Raw genomic sequence first — 25,440 nt, 5'->3', positions numbered from 1 at the left:
CAAGGTCCTAGGAGAGGAAGCTGGGACCAGAGGCCGGGTGTTTTAAGAATCCAGAAAGAGATTTAAAGGATCACTTGTAACATTAATCTTTTTTATTAAGAAGACAGATATTTTATAGTACTTCTTTTTTTTTCTTTTTTCTTTTTGTAAAAATGGTATACATGAACCGATACAAAATGCGAATGGGAACACACGGATGTGGAGTTTCTTACACTGTAACACGGTCCTTGTACACCTTAGAAACAGAACTGGCCTAGAGGGGAACAAGACGTCATCGTGACTAAAGAACAAGCTTATTTGGCATCAATTATACATCCTTCATTATTTTATACTCCTTTAAAAAAACACAAAAAAACCAAGTTTGTTCTTTCTTCACTCTAAAAAAAGTGATCAACCTGTACAAAGTAATACTCAACAATACATTTCAAACAGTGCACTGTATACTTAAGAAAAATACATAAACCAATATACAACTAAAATCCGTAATTTCCTGTTTTTGCTTTGTTTAATTATTATTATTATTATTATTTATTATTATTATTATTTTTCCAATGTGTGGGGCCTACACTTTGCAATCTACCTGAGACGGAAAAACACCAATCGAAACACAGGAACCTGAGACATGTCAACATCTTAAGCCGTAAAGTTACATCAGAACACCGCACTACTGTACACTTGTCAAAACAGAAAGATGGGCTGTCCCGAAAATGAGATGCCAATTCTGTGAACAATGGGAGTTTTTTTGTGTTTGCTTATTTTTAGTTTTTTTTTTAGTATTTTTTTAATATATTTTTTTTTCTAAAAAGAACAGCTGAAAAACCCTTTCAACGACATGCTAACTGGTTGTCACCCTTTGATATGGTCACACTATGGTCAGGATGGGTGCTAAGGGCTCGGAATAGATGCACATTATAAAATTCTTGAAAAAGGGATGTTCCTTGTGGCTTTTTGTCTTGGTTAAGTGCCTAGGGGCAGGAGAGGGGTTAACAAAACACTGCTCGATGATGAATTTTCTTTTACACACCAGTCCGTTCCCAAAAGGCCCTCATATTGCAGTGGTTCTATCAGAAGTTAAAATAAAGACAAGAAAAAGAAATATGCTTTCAAATAACAGAGTCGACACTTTTTTCCCCTTAAATAAATCAGCGTAAGTTTTCCACATAATGTAACAAGAGTAAAAATGCACCTTGCAAAATCCAAAAGTACTGACTGAAAATGTTATATAATATATATTTATATATTTATATATAGATAGCTCTATCTTTTCTGGTGCCGTCTTCCCAGAGGGACAGTTTTGGAGTCTGGAGCTTACCAACACATGTGGTAATAGTTTAGGCTTTGTCCTTCAGAACTACTTCTAGATGTCCTCAGCACTTCTGCAAACCCCCACCTAGCTTCAGAGAATGCAAATGGTTCCTCCACTCCTCTACCTTCCCCCAGGCTCCGGTGTAAGATATGTTCACGGAAACTTATTTTAGTTGCTATGCACTATGGCTGCCATCATGCGAGATGAGGAGTTCTTGGCAGATGGTTCTTAAGGCTGAGGAAAGAGGCCAGGGCTAGTGCAGGAAAGATAGAAACACTCACATTTTGAGTTTTGATTAAGTAACTGAAAATCTCTACATGCTGCTTCTCCACCTTGGCTCTGACCTTTCGAGAACAATGCCGGCCCTTCTTTTGTACCTCCTGCCTTTGTCAAGCCAAATCTGAAGGAATGAGAGCGGAGCCAGGGACTGGAGGTGGAAATCCCAGCAGGACCAGTGTCCCAGCAGGATGGTGCCTGTAATATACAGTACATACAGGACACATCCCACTGCCTTCCTTAATAAGCACAAAGGGGGAAAAACCCAAAGCAAAAACAAAAGTGGGGGAAAAAAACCTAAACAAATTCTGTCCCCTTCAGTCACTCACACAACACACGGACTTGCTCTCTCCTGCACGTCAGCGAGCAGTAAGGCCAATTGGGAAAGGTGGATGAAATTGTTCAGAGTAGAAATAACCAGAGCAGAACTGTCGTACCCCCTCCCTGCTTCCCCTCCTGTGGCATCTCAAATTTGTCCACTTACATAAAACAGACAGACCTCACCTGTCGGGTCTGTTTAGGGCAACGAGGAAGGAGGAGACCTTTCCACTCCAAAAAAAAACGTTCTGCACAGCGTGGGGTAATCTATACTGAGCCGCCTACAGATAAAGAATTAACGACAAATTCAATCTCATTGCGACACACCTCACTTGCAGATAACCCTGTACAGTAATGAAGATCCACAGCAGACGACAGCTTCTGGGTCACAGTCTACGTTTCTAGTCTTCGCTGCTCTAAGTATTTAAGACATGGGCAGCAGCAAAGAGTTTTCATTGTTTTCTTTTTTTTTTTCTTTTTTTCTTTTTTTTTTCTTCACCCAAATCTTTACGACAACAGAGAAGGATGCATCATGGAGACACTAAATTCTGAACTATGAAATCTAAACTGTGCTGGTTTTCCTTTTATGAAACTGAATTTGGAACAGAAAGCAGTCACCGTCAACACAAACAAAGAAATCAGAAACGGGGTGGGGGAAATCTTAGGAATCCCAGCAGGTCAATTCCAAAAAATGGGAGGTTTGGGAGGGGGGGGAAACAAATTTGATTTTGGGAAAAATAAATGCACAAAAAGGGCAAGGGGAAAGAAACACAACAAACGAATGAAAAACAAGGCACAGAATTTTCTGCAATCTACCGAAACCAAATCCAAGTACCCAAGTTTGACTTGGTAGGAGGAAATAGAAACGAAAACACCAAAACCCAAACCAAATTAAAACCAGATTAAAAAGAGGTGTCAAACAGCAGAGCGTACTTTCAAAGAACATTTTTTGTCTTTGTTTTTACATTGCAAATCCCAAGCCTTCCCAGTCTCGCATCTTTCCACCCACTCATAAAAAAAAAACCACACGAGCTTCTCCAAAGTTCCAGTATCACTGTCTCTTTATCATCTAAGCAGGCCCGTTGGACACCTCATTGGACAAAAAGGCTGATCTAGATGAAGTACTCTTTCTTTTCTTCGGAGTTGTTCTGTCCTCCTTCTGCATTGATTATAGCTGTGTCTGCGTCTGCTGCATCATCGGCTCCTTTGGCTTCATGAGTGAAGTATGTACCTGAAAAAGGAAGGGGTAAAGCACGGTGACTGTCTGGTGGCCTCTGTGTCAAGCGGTACAGAGATGGCAAGGTGCTTTATGGCCATCATCAGCCGAAGTGGTGTGCAGGCAGCAGAGGGGGGAAAAAACAATAGGAAGAAGAGAGCGGGGTGGGGGAGACAGATGGGGATCCCGGGCTCCAAAGGTAGCCACTCCAACCGCGCGGCTGCGATGTAATTCAGCAAACGAGACATTAGAGCAGTGATTGTGAGAGAAGAAGACGTGAGTGGGGCTAAAATGCAGAAAGCTGGAGAGCTGCTGACTAAACACCAAAGACCGATGACAAGAGATGTTCGCACATGGTTAAAGACCAAAGCAAGGAAGAGCAATTAGCCAATAAATGAATTAGGGCCCGAAGATGCTTCTATTGCCATCTTGAACCAGTTACTTCAACCATAGTCGCCTGGCTTCATGGATCGCTACTGGCTACCCGCAGGGGAGATGGTGTTTGAACTCGTGTAAGGGTTGTTTTCCCTGTGCCTTCCATTTCAGGGAAGGGCACCAGATGGAGGACGTAATTTGACATTTTAAGGGCTACAATGGAGGCTTGGGCTCTGTCTTCATGAACAAAGGATTCTTTCTCACCATGTGACTGGAGCCTGGACCCGGATTCATGGATTTGCTAATTGTTACAGCCACTTTATAATGACAATAGACAGAACATTAACCAAGTTGGTGACATTTGTATCACCAAATCCCAAGCTTACATGGAGAGAAAACAAGACTCCACCTTGGAGTAGCAGGCAGGTAGCACTCAAACTGCCTGCTGGAATCTGATAGCTCGCTTACCATTATGTTCTCCCTCTAAAGAGTCTTATACTTAAGAACGCCTGAGACATTTTGCCAAATTCCCAGATTTTCAAGTGATAAACTGAGCAAGCAGGTGGTCAAATGCTCCCTCCCTGTGCTCTTTCTCTCTCTCTTGCAGAGAGAGCTTGCACATGCACCCCCTTCCCCTCCCTGATCCTCCACAGAGGCTGTGCACACTCTGGTCAGCTCTCTGGGCGTTACCTTCCCAGCTCTACCAAGGCAAGCACTAAAAGGCTGAGAGGTTCTGGCCCACACAGCTCCAGGGCTCCCCAACTGTTCTGTGCTCCAGACAGACACTTCTGGATCCTAAAGGCTTTTGTTAAGTACCCTGAACCTCCACTGCTGGGCTCCAGGGACTGTCCCCAAACCCAAGTAACAATCAAGCAGTTATGCAAGTGTCTGCCCCCTCTTCTCCCCCCACCCCCAGGCTCACTGCACAGCGCTTGAGAGAGACAAGGGCCGACAAAGAAAAGGAAGACTAAATTACCAGGAGGGGAGAAGAGGCCCAGAGCAGCGTGAGGCAGAGAGGAAGAGCATTGGCAAAGATGATTGCCCATCCAGTCTGCACAGTTGGTAAGTGTGATGATTAATGGCAATTTAAATCAATTGCCCTGATAATTTAAAAAATACATATTTATGTGGCTTTTAAGGCAAAGGATTAAAAAAAAAACCAACAAAACCCGGGCATATCACATCAAGAAGGAAATATTCTGGCTCTGGGGACCAGCTTACTCAGAGTTCAGGGGCAGCCAACTGGTCCTCCTGTCTCCTGGGAAACAAGCAGGCTGTGGATATGTTTGCCATGCATACAATCTTCTAGGGCTCAGGCCACTTGTCACACCAGCCCCTACCTTACCCTCTCGAATCTAACCCAAATGTAGACTGGAGAGCCACAGACTTATGCAGCCTTGTATTTAGAGGGGGTCCAAATCCTCCGGCAGAGTCCTCCGCTGGAGCGGCTAAGGTTTCTCCGCCCTTCCAAGCCTCCTTTTCCCCGCTTTAGGAAGCACAAAAGCCGCACCATCCTCACAAGCAAGCTGCCTACTATCAACTACAAGCTGCCTACTAATGACAACAGTGGAGCCCCCGGTTCCAGGGCTGTGCTGACATGTTGCTCCAGCCGGCCAGAGCACCTTGCTTACCTTTATGTCTGGCAAAATAGCGGCCCAGAATGATGAGCAAACATAGCATGGCAAACACCACCACGGCTACGACGCCGCCAATCACCGCGTGGTCCACTGCCCCAATGGCGCCCTCTTCACCTGCTCGAGAATCTGTTGAAATCAGAAGAGGAACAGGGATGTAGAATGTGTTACAAGACACCAAGAGCCCCAGGGACACTGCCTCCAGGGTCAGAAGGTCACCTTCTTTTTTTTTAATGGAGGAGTCAGAGAGAACAAACCAGATGGATCAAGTTACACGGAGGGAACAGACTGACCTGTCCAGTACTGAATTGATCTGTTCTCCCCACAAGGCAATTTCAGGAGAGGCAGCATAGGAGTGCTACTGCATGTGAAAAGAAAATTGGGGAGTGCGGGGGAGGGAAGGTCTGGATTCTGCCTGTTCACACCTATTCTTAGCACTCACTGTACACATTCTGGAACTTAAGGCTCCTGATAATTAAGGAGGGTGACCTGACTACTTATGGGGGCCACTGATGGTACCTTCAGGCTTATCACAGAACTGTGGGCGGGGGTGGGGGGGATGACAGAGGCTCCACAGCTCACTTCCTTAGAAGAACAAGCATAGGAAAGCCAAGGCTGTGTAGAGATAACAGCAGGCTTATGAAGACTAAAGGCATACAAAATGCTGGCCACATTTAAAGGTGTGAGGAGGGAGAAAGCCTCAATTTAAGATCTAAAAACCTAATTCAAAAAGAAAAAAAGAAAAAAAAAAACATGGTGGGAAGGAACACTTGTCCATCCCCAGATGGTTTTGATGTTATTTAACCCCTCAAAATGTAATTAGTTTTCTCTTATAAGCCTCACTCCCTCAGGGTGTCCCCTTTGACAGTTTGGCTGGGGAACAACTTCAGAATGAACCCACAATGAGCTATGGCGATGCAGAATGGATGTATGGCAGGGTAAACAATTTTAATTTAGGAATGTGGCTACATCACCCTTTGCTGAAATCCTAGTGGCACCTGAGATTTATAACATAGTAAAAAACAATTATTCTCCCGTTGATTAATACATTAACATTTTGGAGTGGAAGCTAGACCATTGTCTTTTCTTTCTTTTTTTTTTTTATTGAGTCAAGTACGACACCTCCATTAAAATGATTTACTGGCTGTACCTTACAATTTAAGCACAGCAGCAACAGAAACGGTAAAAATCTTTTAACTTTACATGATTTGTGAAGTCATATGTGAAGGATTTACCATTTAAATCTTTCAGTACATGAAGCACATGGCCTATAAATCTGCCCCCCTTGTAGTTCCTGGATGCCTAAGAGAAATGCGTTTCACCGGGAAGACCGAGAGTGCAAATTCAAGTCAATTTCTAAGAAAGATTTATCTCTGTCTCTCTCCAAAGAACAGAGCAAATCTCTGAAGCCTCCACCTCTAATAATATTTGAAGTTTATCGATCAAGTGTACAGATCCGTGACAGCTAAAGGTAATGGTACTCTTCTGAGCCGAAACCTGATACAACGCTTTCAGCGGGAGGGCAGGCTTACACTTTCTATCGATATTTCCAATTCTGCTTGGAGACTCAACACGGAAGGATGTGGGGAGATAACTTGTGACTGTGGCTTCCAAGGAAAGTGCTTTAATTAAAAGAGCTTCAATTAAAACGTGGAGTATTTAAAGTGTTCCATGGAGTTAGCTTTGGAAGGAATACGGAATAACTCAAACCTCAAACCCCAACAGAAATGCCAAGTCAGAGGCAGCAGCAGGCCGCCCGGACAACAGGATGATGGGAGTTTAATTGGAGGATGGAGATGGAATGGAGGCAGAGCGCTGCAGCCAATTAGTCTACTCCGTGATGTGCAAGTCTCTTCAGCAACGTGTCTAACAAACTCTGCTTGAGATGTGGTGGCGAGGAATCTCCTTCCTGCCTCGGCCCAAGTGTTGCTGACTGCAGACAATGCAGCCTCTACTGTCCTGAATGTCCTTTCCCGGGGCAGAAGGTAATCACAGAAATGTTTTTGCCTTTGAAGAAGCAGCCTGTGGATGAGAAGTACTGTGTGCGGGGCGTGCGTTAATTACTGTTCTTGTTCGGGGACAAAACACCAGCCCCAAATAGCATGAGGGTGGGCTTGCTTTGGTCCCATTTTGAAGACACAGTCCCTCATGGACTTCCCTCATGGGAGGGAAGGTGGTAGGACTGAGCGGGCAGCTGCTCACAGGGCATCCCAAGCCAGGAAGCAGGAAGAAGCAGATGCTGGTACTTGGCTTGCCTTTTTCTTTTTAGTGACCTGGAGTCTGGACCATGGAACAGTGTCAAGCACATTTAGGATTGAGCCTCTCTTCAGTTAAACCTTTCTGGAGACATCATCACAGACACATCCATGGGTGTGTTTCCATGGTGATCCTAAAGCCAGTCAGGCTGATGACGAAGAGAAAGTATCTCAGGGTGGTACTGGACCCTGGTACCTGCTGGAAAATCATTCTCTACATTGCAGAGACACAGCCCACTGCAAAAACATTTAAAGGTTCTCACAGGGACCAGGCAAAAGCAAAACTTGCCAGTTATGTTTCCCTTGTGGGGATGAAATCAACTAATCTTCAGTTGCTTCAAACCGGTTGAAGTTTGACTTTATTTCAATAAACTCTGTGTGTCTTAGACGTGGGACAAAGTGATGGAGAAGAGGGAAAACAGCTACAGGAGGCAAGGAAGAGGGAGGAGCCACCGTAAGAGGTGAGTACATGGATGCTTCTAGAAGCTGTTTAAGACTGTCCCCAGCCATTGGGGGCAGGCAATTCTTGTCCACTATTCCTCCATTTTCAGAGAGATGTGGTAGTATGTTTGAGCTTGGGGGAGTGGTACGTGGGGAACAGGGAGAAATACAGAAGGAAGGAATATAAACCTTCCCAAAACAAGGGTAAAAACCATCATCTGTGGGATTCCTCACTTGAGCCCAACTAGTCATTTGACCTTTGCTCTCCAAGTGCTCAGTCTAGCTATTTCCCCCTGTACATCGTCCACACTAAATACATGTTTGAGTTATCTTCCCCACCCTCAAGGGCACACAAACACTTTTCAGATACTTATTTATAAGCGTAATCTCTCTATATTCACTTTGATCAGAAAGTTTACTACCGCTAGTTAATCATCAGGACACCTCTCCTACCTTCAATTACAGCAGATGGACACAGAGGGTACCTGATGTTTAATTTACAGGGAACACTGCTGGTTATGAGCTCCTCGCCGCCTCTTCCCACCTCTCCTCCACCCTACTCCCACCCCTGGCTGACCATGGGAGGTAGTAATAGAGCCGTGACTGTTCCCGAGTGCCTGTCATGGTCTGGCTTCCCCTGTGGAGAGCAGTTGTTTCTCACTGTCTCTTCTGTTTCCTCTTGTGGGATGGGAGGTGATTCCAACAGTGCTGTGGATTGGCTCAAAGTGGTAGGGGTGATGCTGGTCGTCTGTTCCGGGGCAAGCACCGCCCGCACCTGCAGCTGGCGCCTTGCTGACTGCAGAGAGCAGCAGCGTTCGATGCCACAGGGATGCACTTGGTCTGCAGGGGTTGGATTCAAAGAGGAGACTGTGGGAGGATCCGTGACGAAGTCTGCCAGCCTCCACTTCCCTGTCTTGCTCGTGAGTTGAGAATTAAGACTGGGTCTTGTGAAATTACTAGGTGGAAAGGCCATGGGTGTCCGTCCCCATCTTGCTCCTGAGGGAGTTCATGCATCCACGTGGGTCCTGTCCCCTTTGCGGTTTGCTTTGCGGCAGCTTCTCAGCAGAAAAGTGAAATCGAGGGTGTAAAGCTCTTATAAAGGAGCCTAAGTTCAGGCAAAGGGAAGTCTCTCGGCCTCGCTCGATCTTGTTTTCTTGCTTCCTAAGAGGCTACAATTCTTCCTCGTGCATAGTCACCAGTGTTAGCGTGTTCTATTTTGGGATAAAGGTGTGCCCTTGTTGTCCTGGGGAGGAATGCCAAATACATGTTTGGTACATGCATATACAAAAACAGTCATTTTAGTTTCAGGTGACCATGGTCTGTGTGTAGTTAACCTCCACACACACGAGTGAGCAGGATGTAAGTCTACACTAGACAACACTGAGCGCAGGGCGACACAACACTTCGTTACAGTACAACTTCGGGTTTGCCCGTTCTGTCCCGTCCCATGCTGCAGCACGTCTACGGTTCTAAGGGTGACAGATGCGTCATGAGCTGGTTACAATGAGTTAGCTTTTCTTCTGGCAAAAAGCTCAAACAACTTGGTTCCAGGTGAAGTTTCTAAGTTGCTTGCAGAATATCAAGTTGGCAACCAGATGAAACAAAACCAACAAAACCAAAACAGAAGCTCTGCCACAGCTTCAACCACCCTGGCCTTGATTTTAATATCTTAGAAATCTCAGGATAACAATAAAAGGATTAAAAACAAACAAACACACACAAACTTTCACCAGAGTCCTGGGGATGGCCCAAACTGCTCAGCTTTCTGCAGCTCAGGGCAGTTGACCTGACCCAAGGGCAATGTGAATGGGGATAATTATGACGGCCAGACTGAACTTCTAGTTCCTCTCCACCCCTCCATCTCTTTTTCTACTTACACTCACCCCTTAAACACTTAAAGTGTTCCTTCACACAGCACTCCCCAGCCTCTGCTGCCTGTGTGGATCAGGCATCTGAGAGGGGCAGGTTTCTATGGCTACCCTACCACCTGGCAGGAGATGTGCCACACGAACTGCCAGGAGAATGCCATGATCGTGGATCCATCATAAACCTTGCAGGCTGTGCTGCCAAAGCTGGAGTCCATGGGTAACCAGGGAATGGCTAGGATGTCCTTGGCAGGCTCCTGGCAAGGAAGGACTGGTAGAGGGACTCACTGAGCAGAGCTCTCCTGGCAAGCTCAGGCTGCCCATCCAGTAACCCAGGGTGCAGAATCTAAAGGATACAGAGCCCCCTGCTTTGGAGAAGGTGGAGTGTAAGCACGCAGTGTCAGTCATGATGGCTGTAACTGCACTGCATACCTTCACATCTCGGGCTTCTTTGGTGTAGGTCAGGTACTGCTCCAGCACCCACCGATCTGTTCTCTTGGGTCTCATTTAAAGTGGAGCAATTCTAGGCTTCCCACTCCCCCAGAGGCCTCTCCTGCCCAGGGATGACTGGGGCCTGAGCTGAGGCTGACATTTTGCAATGGCTCTGTCACTTGGTGCGGCTGAGGTCTCTCTGGACAAGTCAGTTTAATTAAAAACTCTTAGGATTGGTGTTTATGATGGAAATGCTGCCTCTGGCTTCCTGGAGCTGGATGGATTAGCCTATCTCAGAAAAGGCTTAATGACTGTGATGTCACTTGCTACTTCTTGCTAAGGACGAGGGAGGAGAGGCTGGTGGCATGTATTCCAAAGCTGAAGCAAAAATGAAAAACCATACAAAACCTCAAACGAACCACACACACACACACAGTCACACACAGACACACACACACACAGAGTCACACAGACACACACACACAGACACACACCCACACCCACACACACCCACACCCACACACACACACCCACTGCGCTATCTGAAAGGTGAAGAAGCTACCTGCTCTCATCACCTATGATAGCTCTCACCTAAGGCAACCGAGCTCAGCTTGTGTTCTAGAAGCACAGCTTTATTACTGGAGGGGAACACACTGAATGGCAAACGCTGACAAAACGCCACGTTGTTTGCTAATCCTAATATGTTATTCTTCTTTTAAGATTTGCTTTTCTCAGCACCAATTCAATTATAGATGCTACAAATCCTTCTGACATTTAATTCCCTCTTGTCAGAGAGTAGTAAATGTATACAGTACATGCACAGCTTTCCCATTAAGATGTTAATATATATTGGAGCACAGTAGCCTTTATACAGCATAACCTTTCCTTTCCATCTTCTCAGAGAAGGGAAGGGAAGGGACCAACGTAGGCAAGAAAATCATGAAGATTCCCATAGAGCATGCCAGGGGGCCGGCATCAGCCATCAGCTGCATTCAATTCTAGCAATGGCATGCTGCTACTCTGACATTTAGAACGGCTGTGCGAGGCCACTGCAAAGAAAACCAGAGTAGTCATCCTCAGTGTGTACCCTGCCTGGATCTCAGTATATGCTCATTTAAATGACAACTGTGCACAGACAGTAGCTCAGTGACCAGGACTCAGGCTCTCCCTGCCTGCCACTGCCTAGGCGATGGGATAGGAGCTCACTTGCGATCAGACCTGGGCCAGAAGCTAAACTTCATTCTGTCCTGTGTGACTTGAGGTAGGTCGATCGCCTACTCTAAGACATTAGCCCCAGTGATGTTCTGCAGGGTTGCTGTGAGGGGTAGAGCATGCTGTTGGGACTTGATGTCCATTGAGCATCAGTCCACTCTATAAACACCTGAGGAGATCTTTTTGGTTCTTATCACTGACCCTAGGCCAATGTTCTAATGTTCAGCTCTTCAGAAACAAGGGTCACCAAGCTTTCATTTCACTTATACAGAATTGACACGTGCTGTAGCTGATGGCTTTGCTGCTCTCCATGGCGGTTAAGGAAGCACCAGGCCACCGGATGCACGTTATGGTTCAGGTAGACCATTCGAGGACCCAGATGTTAAGCCCTCCACAGCTAAATGTCCGGACCCGTCTCTGAAAATGTTGATTTCGCTCCCTTCTCCAGCCACTTGGTTTAGCTAATCTAACAACAGCAGAAATGGCTCCATGAAGCGGTGCCCACCCAAGGTGTTTAGCGTCTTCAGAGGGACCCTGCTCCACTCACTCATCTTGTTACAGGGCACTGACAGTGGGATCGCCTTCCCTGGTTTAAGCAAAGGGAAGACACCGAGGACGACACTGGGGTTTTCCTTATAGGAACCTGGTAAAGAGGGCAGAGTGTAACCGGCATTCCCACTAGAATCTGTCTCTATAGATGCTTTGGTGGGCCTCAGGCATTTGGGGTGTGAGGAGGATGGAGTTATGAATGTGGTGAAGTCACCCCAAAGCAGTGTCCAACCTGTGGAACTGGAGCTCACACTTCGCACTGTGGCAGCAGCTCTGTAGTCTGAAGGAAAGCTTTGGTCTATTTGGCCATAACCACCTTGCTCCCCATGGTTAAAACAGTAGCATGTTGGATTATGGGAAAGGTCAGCACTAGGAGGAAATTCAAACTTCTGTTGTGGCAAAGTCACTGAGCATGGGTCTCACCAGATCTCTCCAAAGGTCTGATTTACACTAAATTTAAAATCCTTCTGTTTTAGCCCCCAAGCACTGATGTTACAGGTACGCACCAGAAAGCACGACTTAAATTTTAAAGACTGAAACTTCCACATCTTAACTCTTCTCAAGCATTTGTTCACAATGGCATTTAGGGCCACCTCAGGGGGAAATGAATCTCATCATTTAGGGACGTCTAAGGGGCAGTGGCACTGGAAACACCAGAGCAGGGCACGCTGGATCTTCTCTGAAGGGGAAGGCACTTAAAGGCATTTCCAGGTCAGTTAGCACACATAGGCTGCTCAGAGCCCCTGCATGTTACCTGATGCCCATCCTAAAGTTAATGAAAAAGGGTCAGAAGGAATTGTATTCTCAAGAGACTCCAGAGTAAAGGAAGCCGTGGTGTCCTCAGAGTCTGGGAGGCCTGAACCAGAGGCCCCATGTTTAAATTCTATGTAAATTGCTTGGGCCCCTAGGCTGCCTGCTTTCATCACTTACAAATGATTAACTCTCCCTTAACTACTCTGCAGGAGTATCTCGAGGATCTCCTCTCCTGTAGTTGCAGCTGACCTCATCCATCAGGCCTTCCTGTTCCTGCTCTCTGGGGTGCTTTTCTAAACTGGCCTGCACCTTCTCCTGTCTCAGCTCTTCACCTCTAACTACTTGGTGTTAATTTTCCATAGTCACTATCAACTTGGGGAAGCAGTCTGTGTTCCCCAATGGGAAGTTATCACGGGGTGGGCAGCGTGAGCCTGTGAGATCCAAGGCTGGTCCAACCCCTACTGGATCTTATTTCCCACTGTGTAGTAGGGGCCAGCCCAGAGCCAAACACACGGAGCTCAAATGCTTTTGTGGAATAAAAATTAGCTAATATATAGGAGGGCCAGGGGTGCTGCTTAATGGTGGTCTTTCTTGACTTCTCCTTCTGACATACTGTCCATCAAGGCTACTAAACAACCTGTTTTCCAAACCAGGGCCACACATCACGTGGTGCTGACCAACTGAAGAGTTCCTCCAAAACGCAGTGGCTGTTGAGTGTCTGTGCGTGTGCTTGTGCATGTATGTACAAATGTGTTCACCGGTGCAGGAATGCAAGCATGCAGGAGTCCATTTACTGCACTCTGCCTGGGAATCCCTGGATATGCGAGGGAGGACGTAAAACTCAGGCTCCTCTGTAATCTAAGAGCTGGTCCACTGGGATTGCCCCAACCCCTGCGCAGGGCTTGTGGAAGCCAGGCAGAAGCCTGCCCCTCCCCGGTATGTTTCTATGGCTTGTGAAGGGCATGGAGGGTTTTTCCAGATCACTCTCTCATGTTGACAAGAAAGCAGCGCTGGGATGCCTTGCTGGTGCCCTGCTTCCAATGCTGAAGACGGACGGTGTGCCCTGCCGGTGCTGAGGGCCATTCTCTGGTGCACTATTTACCACCTCACTCCACCCAACAGTCCCTAGAGGCTCCTTCATTGCCAAAGGGAGGGAGGCACTCGGAGATATTTTTGTTAAAGTTTTAAAATAAAGTAGAAGGATAAATATGCTTAAAGCTATTCTATTCCACATGGGTGGCAATAACCGCCAGCTGTCACCGAGAAACAGCAGATGTAATTGATAAAACAATTCAAAACTAGTGTGGATCTATCGTCAATAAAATTAACACCCAAAAAAGTAAATAAAAGGGTTCAGGGAAGAATCGGATAAGCCCCCCAAGTTGGCCAATAATTAAATCAGCGAACTAGGCACCGAATCTTTTTAAAAATGCAGATGACAGAGGAGGACCAGCCAGGCGTCCCGCTTTGCCGGCTGAGGGCTGCATACCATATGCTGCCTATGAAACCGCCATTAACTGAGGCAGGCACTGGGGAATGGAGGTGGGGGCAGGGCAGGGGAAGATCTCAAAGTGTGAAACATTAATCCCTAATGTGGAAAGGATGGACTTTCTACCCGGTACAGCTGGGAGTGGGTAACATTATTCATTATCACAGTTTAGCATTAAATGGGCAACACCTACTCTAATTTATCGATGGGCTGTTTAAGGCGGGTGTTAACCTGTTTGTCTTGTATTATAATTGAATTCAGTCTGCAGGCTACAGAAATTTGAGAAGTTCATCCTTTCTCAATCAATATGCTCCCCTTCAGTGACCCATTTCAAGACAGCTTCATAAAAAATAATGTATTTTGTTTTAATAAATTTAAACACTATGACAGCTGCTCAATTTTTATTGGTTGTTTTTTTCTCCCTTTAGATGTCTCTTCGCTGCCTAGAGAAGCCAAGCTCACAATCAATAGTAATTGATTAATCAGCATCCCCTTTGAACAAAGGTGCTAATCAGTTTTTGATTAGTTCATCAAACCAGATGCACAGGCAGCCCTGCCCCAGCCTGCCAGCTCACCAGCCTTCTACATGACTTATGACTCCCAGCAACAGGAGTGCCTCGGTCCGGGAGGGGATGGGGGGGCAGTGTAATTATTAATTTAACCAAATTATTATGAACACAAATGGTTGTTGGTTTATTGCTCCTGACTCGGGTGATTGATAGAATGGCAGTGGGGGCCCATCTAACACGGTACAGGGCTGAGGCCTGCAGTGCTCCTAATTGATGGTGCTGGGAGAAGGGGGACCTGCTTGATTCATGCTTTCCTAAAGAGGATGAAATTCCTTTTGCCTGTCTGACTGATCCTTGTCTGGAAAATGTGCCAAGAGATCAGGGTCAACCCAGGAGAACTTTCTCAGAATTCTTGAAAGATCCAATCGTGCAGGGTCACTGTAACTGAGGGCTGCCCTGTTTAAGAGGGGTGTGCCGGAACAGAGCCCACTTTCAGCTGGGGAGGCAAGCAGTTGTTTACTTCTGGCGCTGCAGGACTGCTGGGTAGGACACACCTACCCTTGTTTTAAAAGAAAATAAAGTTAATGCATGTTTGTACAATTTCTTTCACTCTATCACAAGTAAGAGACGAGTAAATTACATGGCTAATGGGTAGCTTCCTTTCGAATCGATTTATTTAGAATTTGTTCATTTATTCAGAAAGTATTAGCTGGCGGCTTATTGCAGGGCAGGGAACAGACCCAGCCTGTAGCCTCCTGGAAGCTGGGGAATAGCAACAGCTCAGCCCTGGAAATCAATCCCATGTTCTGAGACATGGGGGAGTACTAGCTATGTTAAAGATGGCCGCTCAAGTACCAGCCATTCAGACCAACCATAGTGAACATTACTTGGGAAGAGTTATTATAGAATTCTGCTTTCTTGTGGGCTCCAGGAAGCAGCCATATGCCTGGGCTTTGGTTTTTCCAATGCAAAGTCAAGAGCCTTGCTTACGGATTTCCCTGAGTGACCAATCAGAGAGCTTCAGAAGCTATAGGGAGTTGGCACTGAAGTCTCATGACATCATGGGAGTTCATATAATTGTTTAGCCCTGACCACTTTTAAGTCTCCTTCCTCCAGTCTTTTTAGGATATGCCTCTTACTCTGGATTAGTAACACCTAAATCCTGGAATCAAGCATGAAACCTACTTTTGCAGGAGCTCAGGATGCCGTGAAAAAGTCTGAGGTGGATAAATAGTGTACGGCCGGGTGTGTGACCAAATAACACCCTACCCCGACCTGCTTCACCTTACATTTCGCTATAGCATGGCCTTCTAGTCTATTACACAGAAGTAGACAGTCAATATGACTTTAAGATCATGACACATAATCCAACATCAACTGCTTTAGGATACAACCATATTTGTCCTGAGCCATTAGACATCTAGAATGGAACACACTACTTCAAGTCACGGGGCAGAGTGGCCTCTGCTCTCTATTGTGTTCACGGCACAGGCCTTAGTCTGCAATAAGACACACTGTTACCATAGGAAAGAAAGGTGGGGGAGTGAAGAGGAGAATTAGCTACATGAACTCATTCTGAGTTTCAGAAGCCACACTGATTGCTCAGCAAACCAAGTGGTCATTTGGTCACAGTGGACAAATCACCCGCAGGTTGGACACTGCAGTGCCTTACCTAGTGACTAGCCCTTACCTGAGAGATCCTCACTGTCCAGTTCTTCTGCGGAATTGGGCAACTGAGTAAGGCCTTACAAGTAAAAACAAATCGTTTTTCTTTTCATTCCTCGAGGGACATAAACAAAACACTTAAGAACTGAGGATGGATTTTGTTTTGGTTTAAAAAAAAAAAACATGAGCCAAATCTCTTGCTATCTCTCACTTTTTTTTGGAGAGCTTGATATATTAATCCATATGCTCATTTCTTTAATTATATAATTTTGTTATTGATTTACAATTGAGGCAGAAGGAGTCCTCAGCCTCCATGTTAAAAGCACATGAAACATGAGGGTGAATGTTTAAAAATCACTCATTCAAAACAACATGCAGAAGGGAGAAGGTAAAGCTGGAGTGTTAGTTGTGGACACTCTGATACAGATCTCTTAAATATGAATGCATTTAGGTGCTACATACGGACGTATGTGAGTTTTATCTTGCATTTCCCTGAAAATCGAAATCCTTTGCCAATACTGACAAACACAGTTCATTATCAATTTAGCACAATCTTAGATCCCATTATTTCAAAATGGTCTATCACCTGCTAAGGGCAGATCGCAGGTTAGGCCTTTATCAGAAAAATCTGATTTCCAAACCATTTTTTTTTTTAAAAGGATTTTATAAATCAATGGCATTCTGGAAAAATTAAACCCTCAAAGCTGAAAAAGCAGTTAGGTCAGGAGATGGTCAAGTGGGGCTTGAGGTGCGTGTATTCCAGTCAGTTCCAGTGTTGGCCAGCTGGTGAGGCTCTCCACCAGCTCTGGTTTGAGTTAAGAGAGAAGAGGAGCATCGATAAGCAGAGGGAGGTTCAGCTAGAGATGGCTTCCATTTCCTCATGCTTCTTCCTCAGCTGGTCTTTTAAGGAAGTTTATTAAACAACAAGCATGGTAAGATGGTCATGGGGCCCTTCACTTATTCGTTGCTGCTCTTCAATCCCAGCTTACTGCCCCAGGAACTCAAATCCCTTCAATAACTGTCCTACAGGCTCTGCCTGTCATTCTGAAGATGGTGTGGATCTAATTCAGCTGGAGAGAGACACAAATTCTGCTTGTTTTTGTATCTTTCCTTTCCCTGGAGCTCACCACAAAGTACCTTCTCAGTAAGTATTTGCTGAATTAGTGTTTTGAGGGACATCCTTGGTGAATTACTTACCAGAGCCTTAAGGCAACTGAAATGCTCTGAAAACACATAATGGCTGATGGGTTGCCATATATACATACATGAATACATATATCAAGTGAACTAAAACAAGTTTGTATGAGTGGTCATTAAAACTTGAAACTTCTGAGGTAACTGACAAGTCACAGGAACCTGGGGAGCTGGCTGAGCATGTGAGAAGGCTGTTCCACCACAACTCCTAGGAGAGGAGAGTTTCCCACATGAACCCTAGGTGTCAAATACTCCAGAGCAGAAGCCAAACCAAAATGAAAGCCGTCAGAGTCCACAGGTGTTTCCAAGTTATGGAGCCAGGCAACTAAAGGGAACATGGCATTTGGATAAATTATATAGGCAGAGGAGAAAGGCTAGCTGTTTTTTGTCCTGAAATCTGATTGGCTGAAAGTGTTTCTATTTCTAATTGGCTTTATCCATTGAATAAAGACTGATGAATACAATTATATGAATAACTGTTATAAATGGGTAACATAAAGTAGTTCTCTGTAGTTAATTATAAATTTGCAGTTCTCAGAAGGCTAATCCCTCACTTCTACGGGGCCCAGTGAATATCAAAGTGTTCTACATACGTGCTTGGTGCCCATTGACCCACATTAAACAAGGTTGTTTCAAGCAGGCAGCGTTACTGCTGAAGGCTTGTTCCCTTGGGGAGGGCACTAGGAAGCTAATTTTAAAAAATAAAGACAAACATGTTTATGAAGTATCATTAATATGCAAAGCTTTCCATTACGAAGCGACAGACAGTTGATATACACCTCATTAAAGCCGAAACTGTCATTTTTAATGGCATAAACTTTAGAATATACCAAATCATCTGGAATTCTCCTGCTTAGATTATGCTCCAAACTGAGAAGCCATTTAGGCCAGTGGCATTAAATTTGTTTCTGCATTTCGATTGTTTTTGTTTTTAATGAATCTGCGGCACACTGTCATAGCTGGATAATTTCTGAATAAATATAATTAGGAGAGTTTGCCACAGCACTTGAGGTACGGTGAGGAAAACAAAATTTACCCCTAGAATTGCTTTGGCCTAGGTATTTTTCTTTCATGTTAAAAATTAGACTCCTCTCATTTTCTCAAAGAAAACGACAGAGATGCATTTTATGAAGCAGAGAGTATTTCTCAAAAGGAAACATTGTGATTGAATAATAAGTGGGAAATTACTTCTTGGTTCTTCTATTCAAAAATTCCTATCACCTATTCAAGCTCTTTCTAGTCACTTCTAATTAAAATGCACACGCTGCATTTCTTTAAACTCTGTTAAACAAATGGAAGTTTACTTTTGTTGCATATGGGACTTTTTTTTTTTGAGCAATTAAGGAAGTCCTGAGGTGCAGATAGGATAATTTCATTTATGCACAATGGCGGTCTCGTCTGCAGAGACTCATTTTTGGCCTTTTCTGGTGTTAGAGGTGCTGTCTGTGGTGCAGGCTAAGCACTGTGTGCTTCTGAAGCTGTAATTTCTTCTTCTTGACACGACAATTTTAAACCAGAAGAAAAAGACCCCAAAGACTCAGAATTGGTCAGAAATCCTAGCCATTTCGATACGTGCAAAAATCAAGTATACCTAAAGAAGCTGCTGGGTTTGATTCATCAGGTTATCATGTAAATACTTCACAGAAAATTACAAAAATAACAATGAAATAAAATCCTTAGGAAGCAAAACTTTGGCCCAGTGGCCCAGCACCATTCCCATTAGGAAAAACAAAGTAGGCGACGGTCTCTCTCTTACCTACGCAGCACGCATCTGATCACTTGGCCATGTCGTGGAAACTGATACTTCCACCACCAGCCATAAGAGTTCAGACGCCCCCGGGAGTTTTAATCTAAAGCTCAGTCATCCTGTTCTTCCTGCTTTGTCAGCTTTTGTGGAGTTTTTCCCTTCTTCCCATTAGCAGAAATTTGGTTCACGCCGTTAAACAGTTTCCAAACTGCATATCAAGGCTGCAACGCAATCTTCAGGTCCTGCAGCCATTCGTAAACCTCTTTAGCTTTGGTCTTGGGTAGAGCATACAAGGTCTGCAGAGTCCCTTGACTGAATGACAGCCTTTGAATGCCACTGTTATGTACTCATACAGAGAGATGTACACAGAGGCACATACACAGACGGTGGACATAGCGGTTGTAACCACGTGCACTGCTGGCTAGTCTTCTTTCAAATGGGCTTAAGAACTTCCCCACTGAACACTATGTAAGGTAAGGACATAACACAGTGCTTTTAGCGTTCTATCATGGTCTGCACTAGTCATAAATCAGGGAAGGGGAGACTCATGGAGCAGTTATCTAAGGATGGTCTGGGGTGTGGGCTTGTTACCTGGCACTGGCCAAATACTTTGAAACCGAAATAGAAAATGAAAAATGCTTCAGAGAGGCTCTCCATTCTGGAATGAATAAAAATCTATTTAAAAAAATCATCTGGGATAAGAAAATCCATGAGATTGTCAGCCTCTACTGTCTCAACAGATAGAAAGGGCAGGCAGAGATAAGAGAATGAGGAGAAAGGGGATGGGAAGAAATAGATAGGTAGGTAGGTAGATGATAAGATAGGTAGGTAGATAGACAGACAGACAGAGGAGAGACCTTCAACCTAGAAGCCAGCTGTCTGCAGTGCAACAGAAGCACAAGCGCTATTCCAGACCGTGGGCATGCTATCACCCCACCTTTCAAGGGGGTGGCGGGGAGGGGAGGGAAAGGGAGAGGGGACACACAGAACAGAAAAGAACAAGGCACAAGACATTTACAGAGAAGCGTCCACAGTGAAACAGAAAGACAAAAACCATCACACACACCCACACACCAAATAACCAGAATGACGACGACACTGCCCGTGCGGGTAACCACCCATGCATGTCTGCCTGCAGCCTCTGGCCATGAGCTATCAGGATTTGGCAGTGTTTTTTTTTTTTTTTTTTTTTTTTTTTGCATCGCTCAACATGCACACACAACACAGGTTTTTTCTTTTTGTTTTTTGTCTTTTTGTTTTTTGTTTTCCTGTGCAGGCCCTTAAGGATGAGCCACAAAACCACAATGCTCAAGATCCTTGTTGAAAGAGACCCCCCCCTGTGTCAGCCTCGTGTAAACAGCTCATTCTTACACTCACATTTATCTTTACTCTCAGTGAGATCCTTAAAAACATATGGTGTGTATTGTTGCTTGGTTTTCTTTGGGAGAAAATCCATTTGGTTTTGGATCATGCCCATGCACTTCCAACCTTCCAGTACATGCTTATCCCAATCGGTTATAGGTAAGAACAGACAGTCAACATACATGAACAACTAGAATAAACTTCATACATACTCTAGCAACACAAGCTTGAATAAAATATTTCAATGAGTCTTCAAAGGGAAATCTCGATGTCTGGTTTTGGTTTTTTGTTTTTTAAATCAAAGAAAACAGCCATATGGAAAATCCAGTGTAACAATTTTGACGCCAGTCAGATGGTCACAGTTGTCTGACTTAGTATGTCTTGTCATTTAAGTTGCTGAGTTATTAAGCCACTTAACAAGTCTCCATGAGGACCACCTCAAGGTCATCAAGTGAATCTGCCACGTGGTTGCTGTGCTGAAGAAGCTGGGCCTCTAGTCCTAGGCTAAAATCGATGCTGTCCTATGATGGCCTTGTTCTTCCCTTGGTCTGGGGCTTCCACCACATTCTGTTACCCATTACAACTGACTAGAGAAATTTCTTCCCTTTCCATCAAGTAAAATTCCAGACATTACTTTAGTTTGGCTGTAGGCTTGAGAGTCAGCTGGTCAAAACAGTGGGGGGCCCTTTGAGAAGAGGCTATGAGGATCAGAGACAAGTTGAAGAATGCATTTATAAACACATTATACAAGGATCAGCTGGGATTACCCACCACTTTTCTGCAGCTAAGGATTCCATTGAAGGTACAGGGGACATGGCACGGGGAGGCTGGCCTTGCTACTTTCTCCCACAAACATCTCACACCAGGTGGTCTCACCCTAAATTCCCAGCTTGATGTTTTTCAAAGAGAAAGACAGTGGTTGCTTCTCATGGCACAGGCAACCCTATGACCTGCCATCGGCATGCTATAAATAGTCCTGATCCGTGTGTCTCTTTTAAAGGGACAGACGTAATTAAAATGAGTAGCCCTAAATCAGAATCAGCTTTTAGTTGATGTCTCAGGTTTTTAGACCTGAGGACAAATTCTCTAGCTCACACATTCTGTCTGGGTGCTTAAGGAGGAACCCCACATGCACAAGTGTTTGGTTTTTCTAGAGAGAATAAAACATAGAACTTTGGGGCTTTAGGGGATAAATGGTCACTGTTGCTTCAAAGAGCCCAGAGAATTTGGGAATCTTAGATGGCACTTGACCCTGGAGTTAATTATAAAAAGTCCAAAACTTAAGAGTACTTTAAAAAGAACTACACTGAAGCCAACTTAAAGCACTGAGGATAATCGATACAAGTCAGGAGGCACTCAACTAAAGATAAAACATACAAACCACTAAAGTCTCCCTTCTACTCAAGACAGGTTCCTCTGCAATAGCTCTGGCTGTCCACTCTGCAGATCACACTGGCCTTGAACTCAGAGATCTGCCTGCCGCTGCCTCCTGGGTACTAGGATAAAGGTGTGGGCCAGCACATTAACAACTAAGTTTAATGGAGTTGCTGTCTGAGAAGGAGCCAGCTCTATGGACACTACCTTAGCAATGCACATTTTATATCTAATTGATTTCTCACGGCTGTCCAGTGTACCTGGCCACTCTAACTTAGTGCACGGGCATTTCCCTTTGTCCCAATGGTAGGAAAGGACAGTGAAGTGGGAGTAGGCTAGGCTTCTATCTAAGCTCCTGTTACTTTGCAAGGGGAAAGGAGGCGGGAAGGAGCAGGGGAGAGGGAGAAGTTGTCCCCAGCTGATCTTGACCAAGCACAGCCCAACAGGTATTACTCAGATTTCCAACTTGTAAGTTCTCAGACATAGTTGTCTAAGGAAGTCAGTGTAGGATAGACAGTATTCTAGCAACTGAGTTGACACTACAGGGCTGGCTGATCACCTATTGGGACTGAAGTGATAACTTTTCACTCTGCATAGCGCACAGAGCGATTGAAGCAGACCCTTTACCAAATGATTGCCTTGGATTCAGTAACTATAATTCCGTCCCCTTTTAAACTAAGGTATCTGCTTTAAGTATTGTCTTGTTGAGGTTAGATTTGAGCTGAGTAATAGAATAGTATACAGATGAAACAGGACTCTCATTTTCTGATTGAATAAAAAATAAGACAAAAAGTTAACAGACCTGTCCCCATTTTGTAGTCAGCTGGTGACAGTGTGTCCTGATGTTCCTGTCTGAAGTTTATGCACTCGGTTTTTAATCACCTTCTGGCTAAAATGAAACCTTAACACACTTTTTATTATTTGGCTTACAAAGTACCACATACAAAGACTTCCTTCAAACTGTACTTAATGCTGTTCAAATGGACATGAAGAACATTCTTGGGGAACTGTTTCCCACCTGATAGAAGCCTAAGCTTCAATGAACAGAGGGATGAGGAGGTGGGGTGGATAAGCTCTCAGCAGGATATAAGTCATGACTTTGGGAGAGAAGACTAGCGAGCTTCCCTTGTTCATGTCAGGGGTCAAAACAGAGCTCTTCCTCCTGGACCCTCTGTCTCAAGCACACTCTGAACTCCCTTTCAGAATTCCCTGAAGTAAAAGCTGGTAAGTGAAACACCCTGGCCTGCCCATCCTAGCTTGGTAAACATTTAATTAATTAATTTTAATTAAAACACTTTCTGAAGGTTCATTTTTTCCAAGGTGTGGTGGAGTTTTATACATAAGGAAAAACGTGTGATGGACACCTTGCCCCACTTGCCACCAGAGGGGAGGCCTCATCTCAGACTGCAACCATTGGCCACCGAACTCACAACAGAAATGACAAGACCCCGTGTAATGTCAAGCATTAAAAAGATTACAGTGCATTTATGAGATCAGTCTATTTGGAGCACGTTCCCTTGAAGACTGCATTTCTTTTTCCCAGGCTTGCCTTGCCTCTCAGCAGCGCTGAGAGAGTAGATAAACAGTAATGTGGTACCAACCGTGAACTGCTGGTTCTGTCGTCGCCGTGGTGTCTACAGACAGGAACAGAGGATTGGAGGAAGGGAAGAAACAGGAGGAACGGCATGCAAAAAAAGGGAGAATGGAAAAAAATGGAACAGATAATATATGAGCAAGCTTTCAGAGAACACCGCGTGACAAGCAATAATAAATGGAAAGCAAAAAGCATTTGAAGTGAGTTGCACTGTTTTAAGACATGCCTTGAGCTCAAAGCTGCGAGCCAGGGAGGAAAACAGTAAATTCTTTGGTTCTGGGGGACTTGCCAGGGCACACGCGTTTGCGAGTCAATAGTCAGGGGCACATGCGAAGTGATGCGAAACACCAGTGCAAACTCAGTGGCTGCTAGATGGTTCTTAAGGCACCGAAGCTCAGGACTGCGACAGAACAGCTCAGTCGGAAAGCTAGTTAAACAATGGATTCGGACATTCAAACATTGCCTTTGTGTTAATCCAACCCACCCGGGGCCCTGGGGCTTCTTGATTGACAAGTGAGCGTCATAGGAATCAGCCCCACACTTAGGAGGATACTTTTCCAGCGGGAGCTCAGAGCTTGGAGGTGAGTGGGCAACACCCAGACTCAAGTTCTCCATCCACTGGGTTATTTCATCAGAAGACAGTTGGCAAGTTCAGTTCACAAAGAGGCCGTGGGAGTGAATATGTTCAAGATACATATGTATAACACACACACACACACACACACACACACACACACACACACACACACACACACACACACTTCAATTCTTCCATTTTACAAGATGTTATAATCTGCAAGGCCAGCCACAATAACACACATGTTCACACAACTGCCAAATACTACTTGGGAATTTCAAAGTCTCAGGTACTCAGTCATCCCTGTGTTCAGCCCAGGTTTGGGTGCCAGGATTCTGCTGTCATGGCTGGATCAGGGGACAGACAGAGCCTTCGTCATCTTTATTGCTGCTGTTCTGCGGTGGCCTGTCTCTTTCTTCCTTTTTGATATGGTTCAAGGTTGTAGCAATGGCTTTTCCTCACAGAAAAATACTCCCATGGCACCTGATGCATGGGTTTCCCCGTTACTTTTGGCTACAGAAATGGGGTACATATGTAACAACATACATGGTGACATTCATTTCAGACTCGGTGCTTCTGACCAACTTCACCCTAACGTCATCACACCAGGACCTTCTTCCTTCTTCAGTTCTGCATTTTTCAAGTGTGGTTTCCCTACCAGGCCCTCTCTAGCAGCTGCTCGTGGTGAAGTGGAATATTGAGGGTTAAGAATCACAAGTAAGCCCTGCCATCTGTATGATGCAGTTTTCTGGCTGGCGATTGTTCCCACTGACTCGCTGGAGCTTGACACAGGCAATGTTTAAATGCACTGGAACACTAAACAGTGTTTTTAGGAAGGGGGTCCAATGAGCCCGGAGCTTCTGATGTATAAATATGGCACATGAATTCACACCGGTGTTCCCCTTCAGTTGGCATGTTTCCTGGGTCAAGAGGGACCCAGTTACCGTAAAGAACTCAGAGTCCTTCTAAGGAGCCAGATTAACCAGAGGCCTGAGAGGCCAGTGCAGCTTGGTGTAACCAAGCACTTAGTTCTCAAGAGTGGAGGAAGGAGGGAAAAAAATCATAAAGTACACTGCAGAAGAGTACAATACTTACTCACAAGTCAAGTCTGTGTGCCTAAAATATAGTGAAAACAACAGAGAACTGTACAGTTGAAACAAACCCTACATTAGATCCTTAAAGAGGACAGACACATCTCCAGAGCTGAGATGTGAGCCCAACACTGGTTTGAGGCACTTTAAATTTGAGGGGCAGGATCAAAGGCACATTTGTATAAACGCTTATACGCATGTAATAC

General features: G+C 44.9%; 1 protein-coding gene across 5 annotated transcripts in view; it reads right to left on the bottom strand.

Moving 5' to 3' along the window:
- Positions 1–2,706: 2,706 nt before the first annotated feature.
- Positions 2,707–25,440, bottom strand: part of Cadm1 (cell adhesion molecule 1) — a 318,679-nt gene continuing 295,945 nt past the window's right edge. For 2 of the 5 annotated variants that reach the window (XM_032909283.1, XM_032909285.1), the window contains 4 exons: positions 23,574–23,606; positions 16,321–16,374; positions 5,123–5,254; positions 2,707–3,131 (listed from right to left, as the gene is read on the bottom strand). In XM_032909283.1, coding sequence (XP_032765174.1) covers positions 3,013–3,131; positions 5,123–5,254; positions 16,321–16,374; positions 23,574–23,606 — 338 coding nt within the window. In that variant the 3' untranslated portion in view covers positions 2,707–3,012. The remainder of the gene's footprint in view (positions 3,132–5,122; positions 5,255–16,320; positions 16,375–23,573; positions 23,607–25,440) is intronic. The other 3 variants (XM_032909284.1, XM_032909286.1, XM_032909287.1) reach the window with 2 other exon arrangements.

This window comes from Rattus rattus, chromosome 8 (genome assembly GCF_011064425.1).
Source record: "Rattus rattus isolate New Zealand chromosome 8, Rrattus_CSIRO_v1, whole genome shotgun sequence".
NCBI lineage: Eukaryota > Metazoa > Chordata > Mammalia > Rodentia > Muridae > Rattus > Rattus rattus.
The sequence above is the reverse complement of the archived record's forward strand: the minus strand, read 5'-3'. Positions and strand labels throughout refer to the sequence as shown.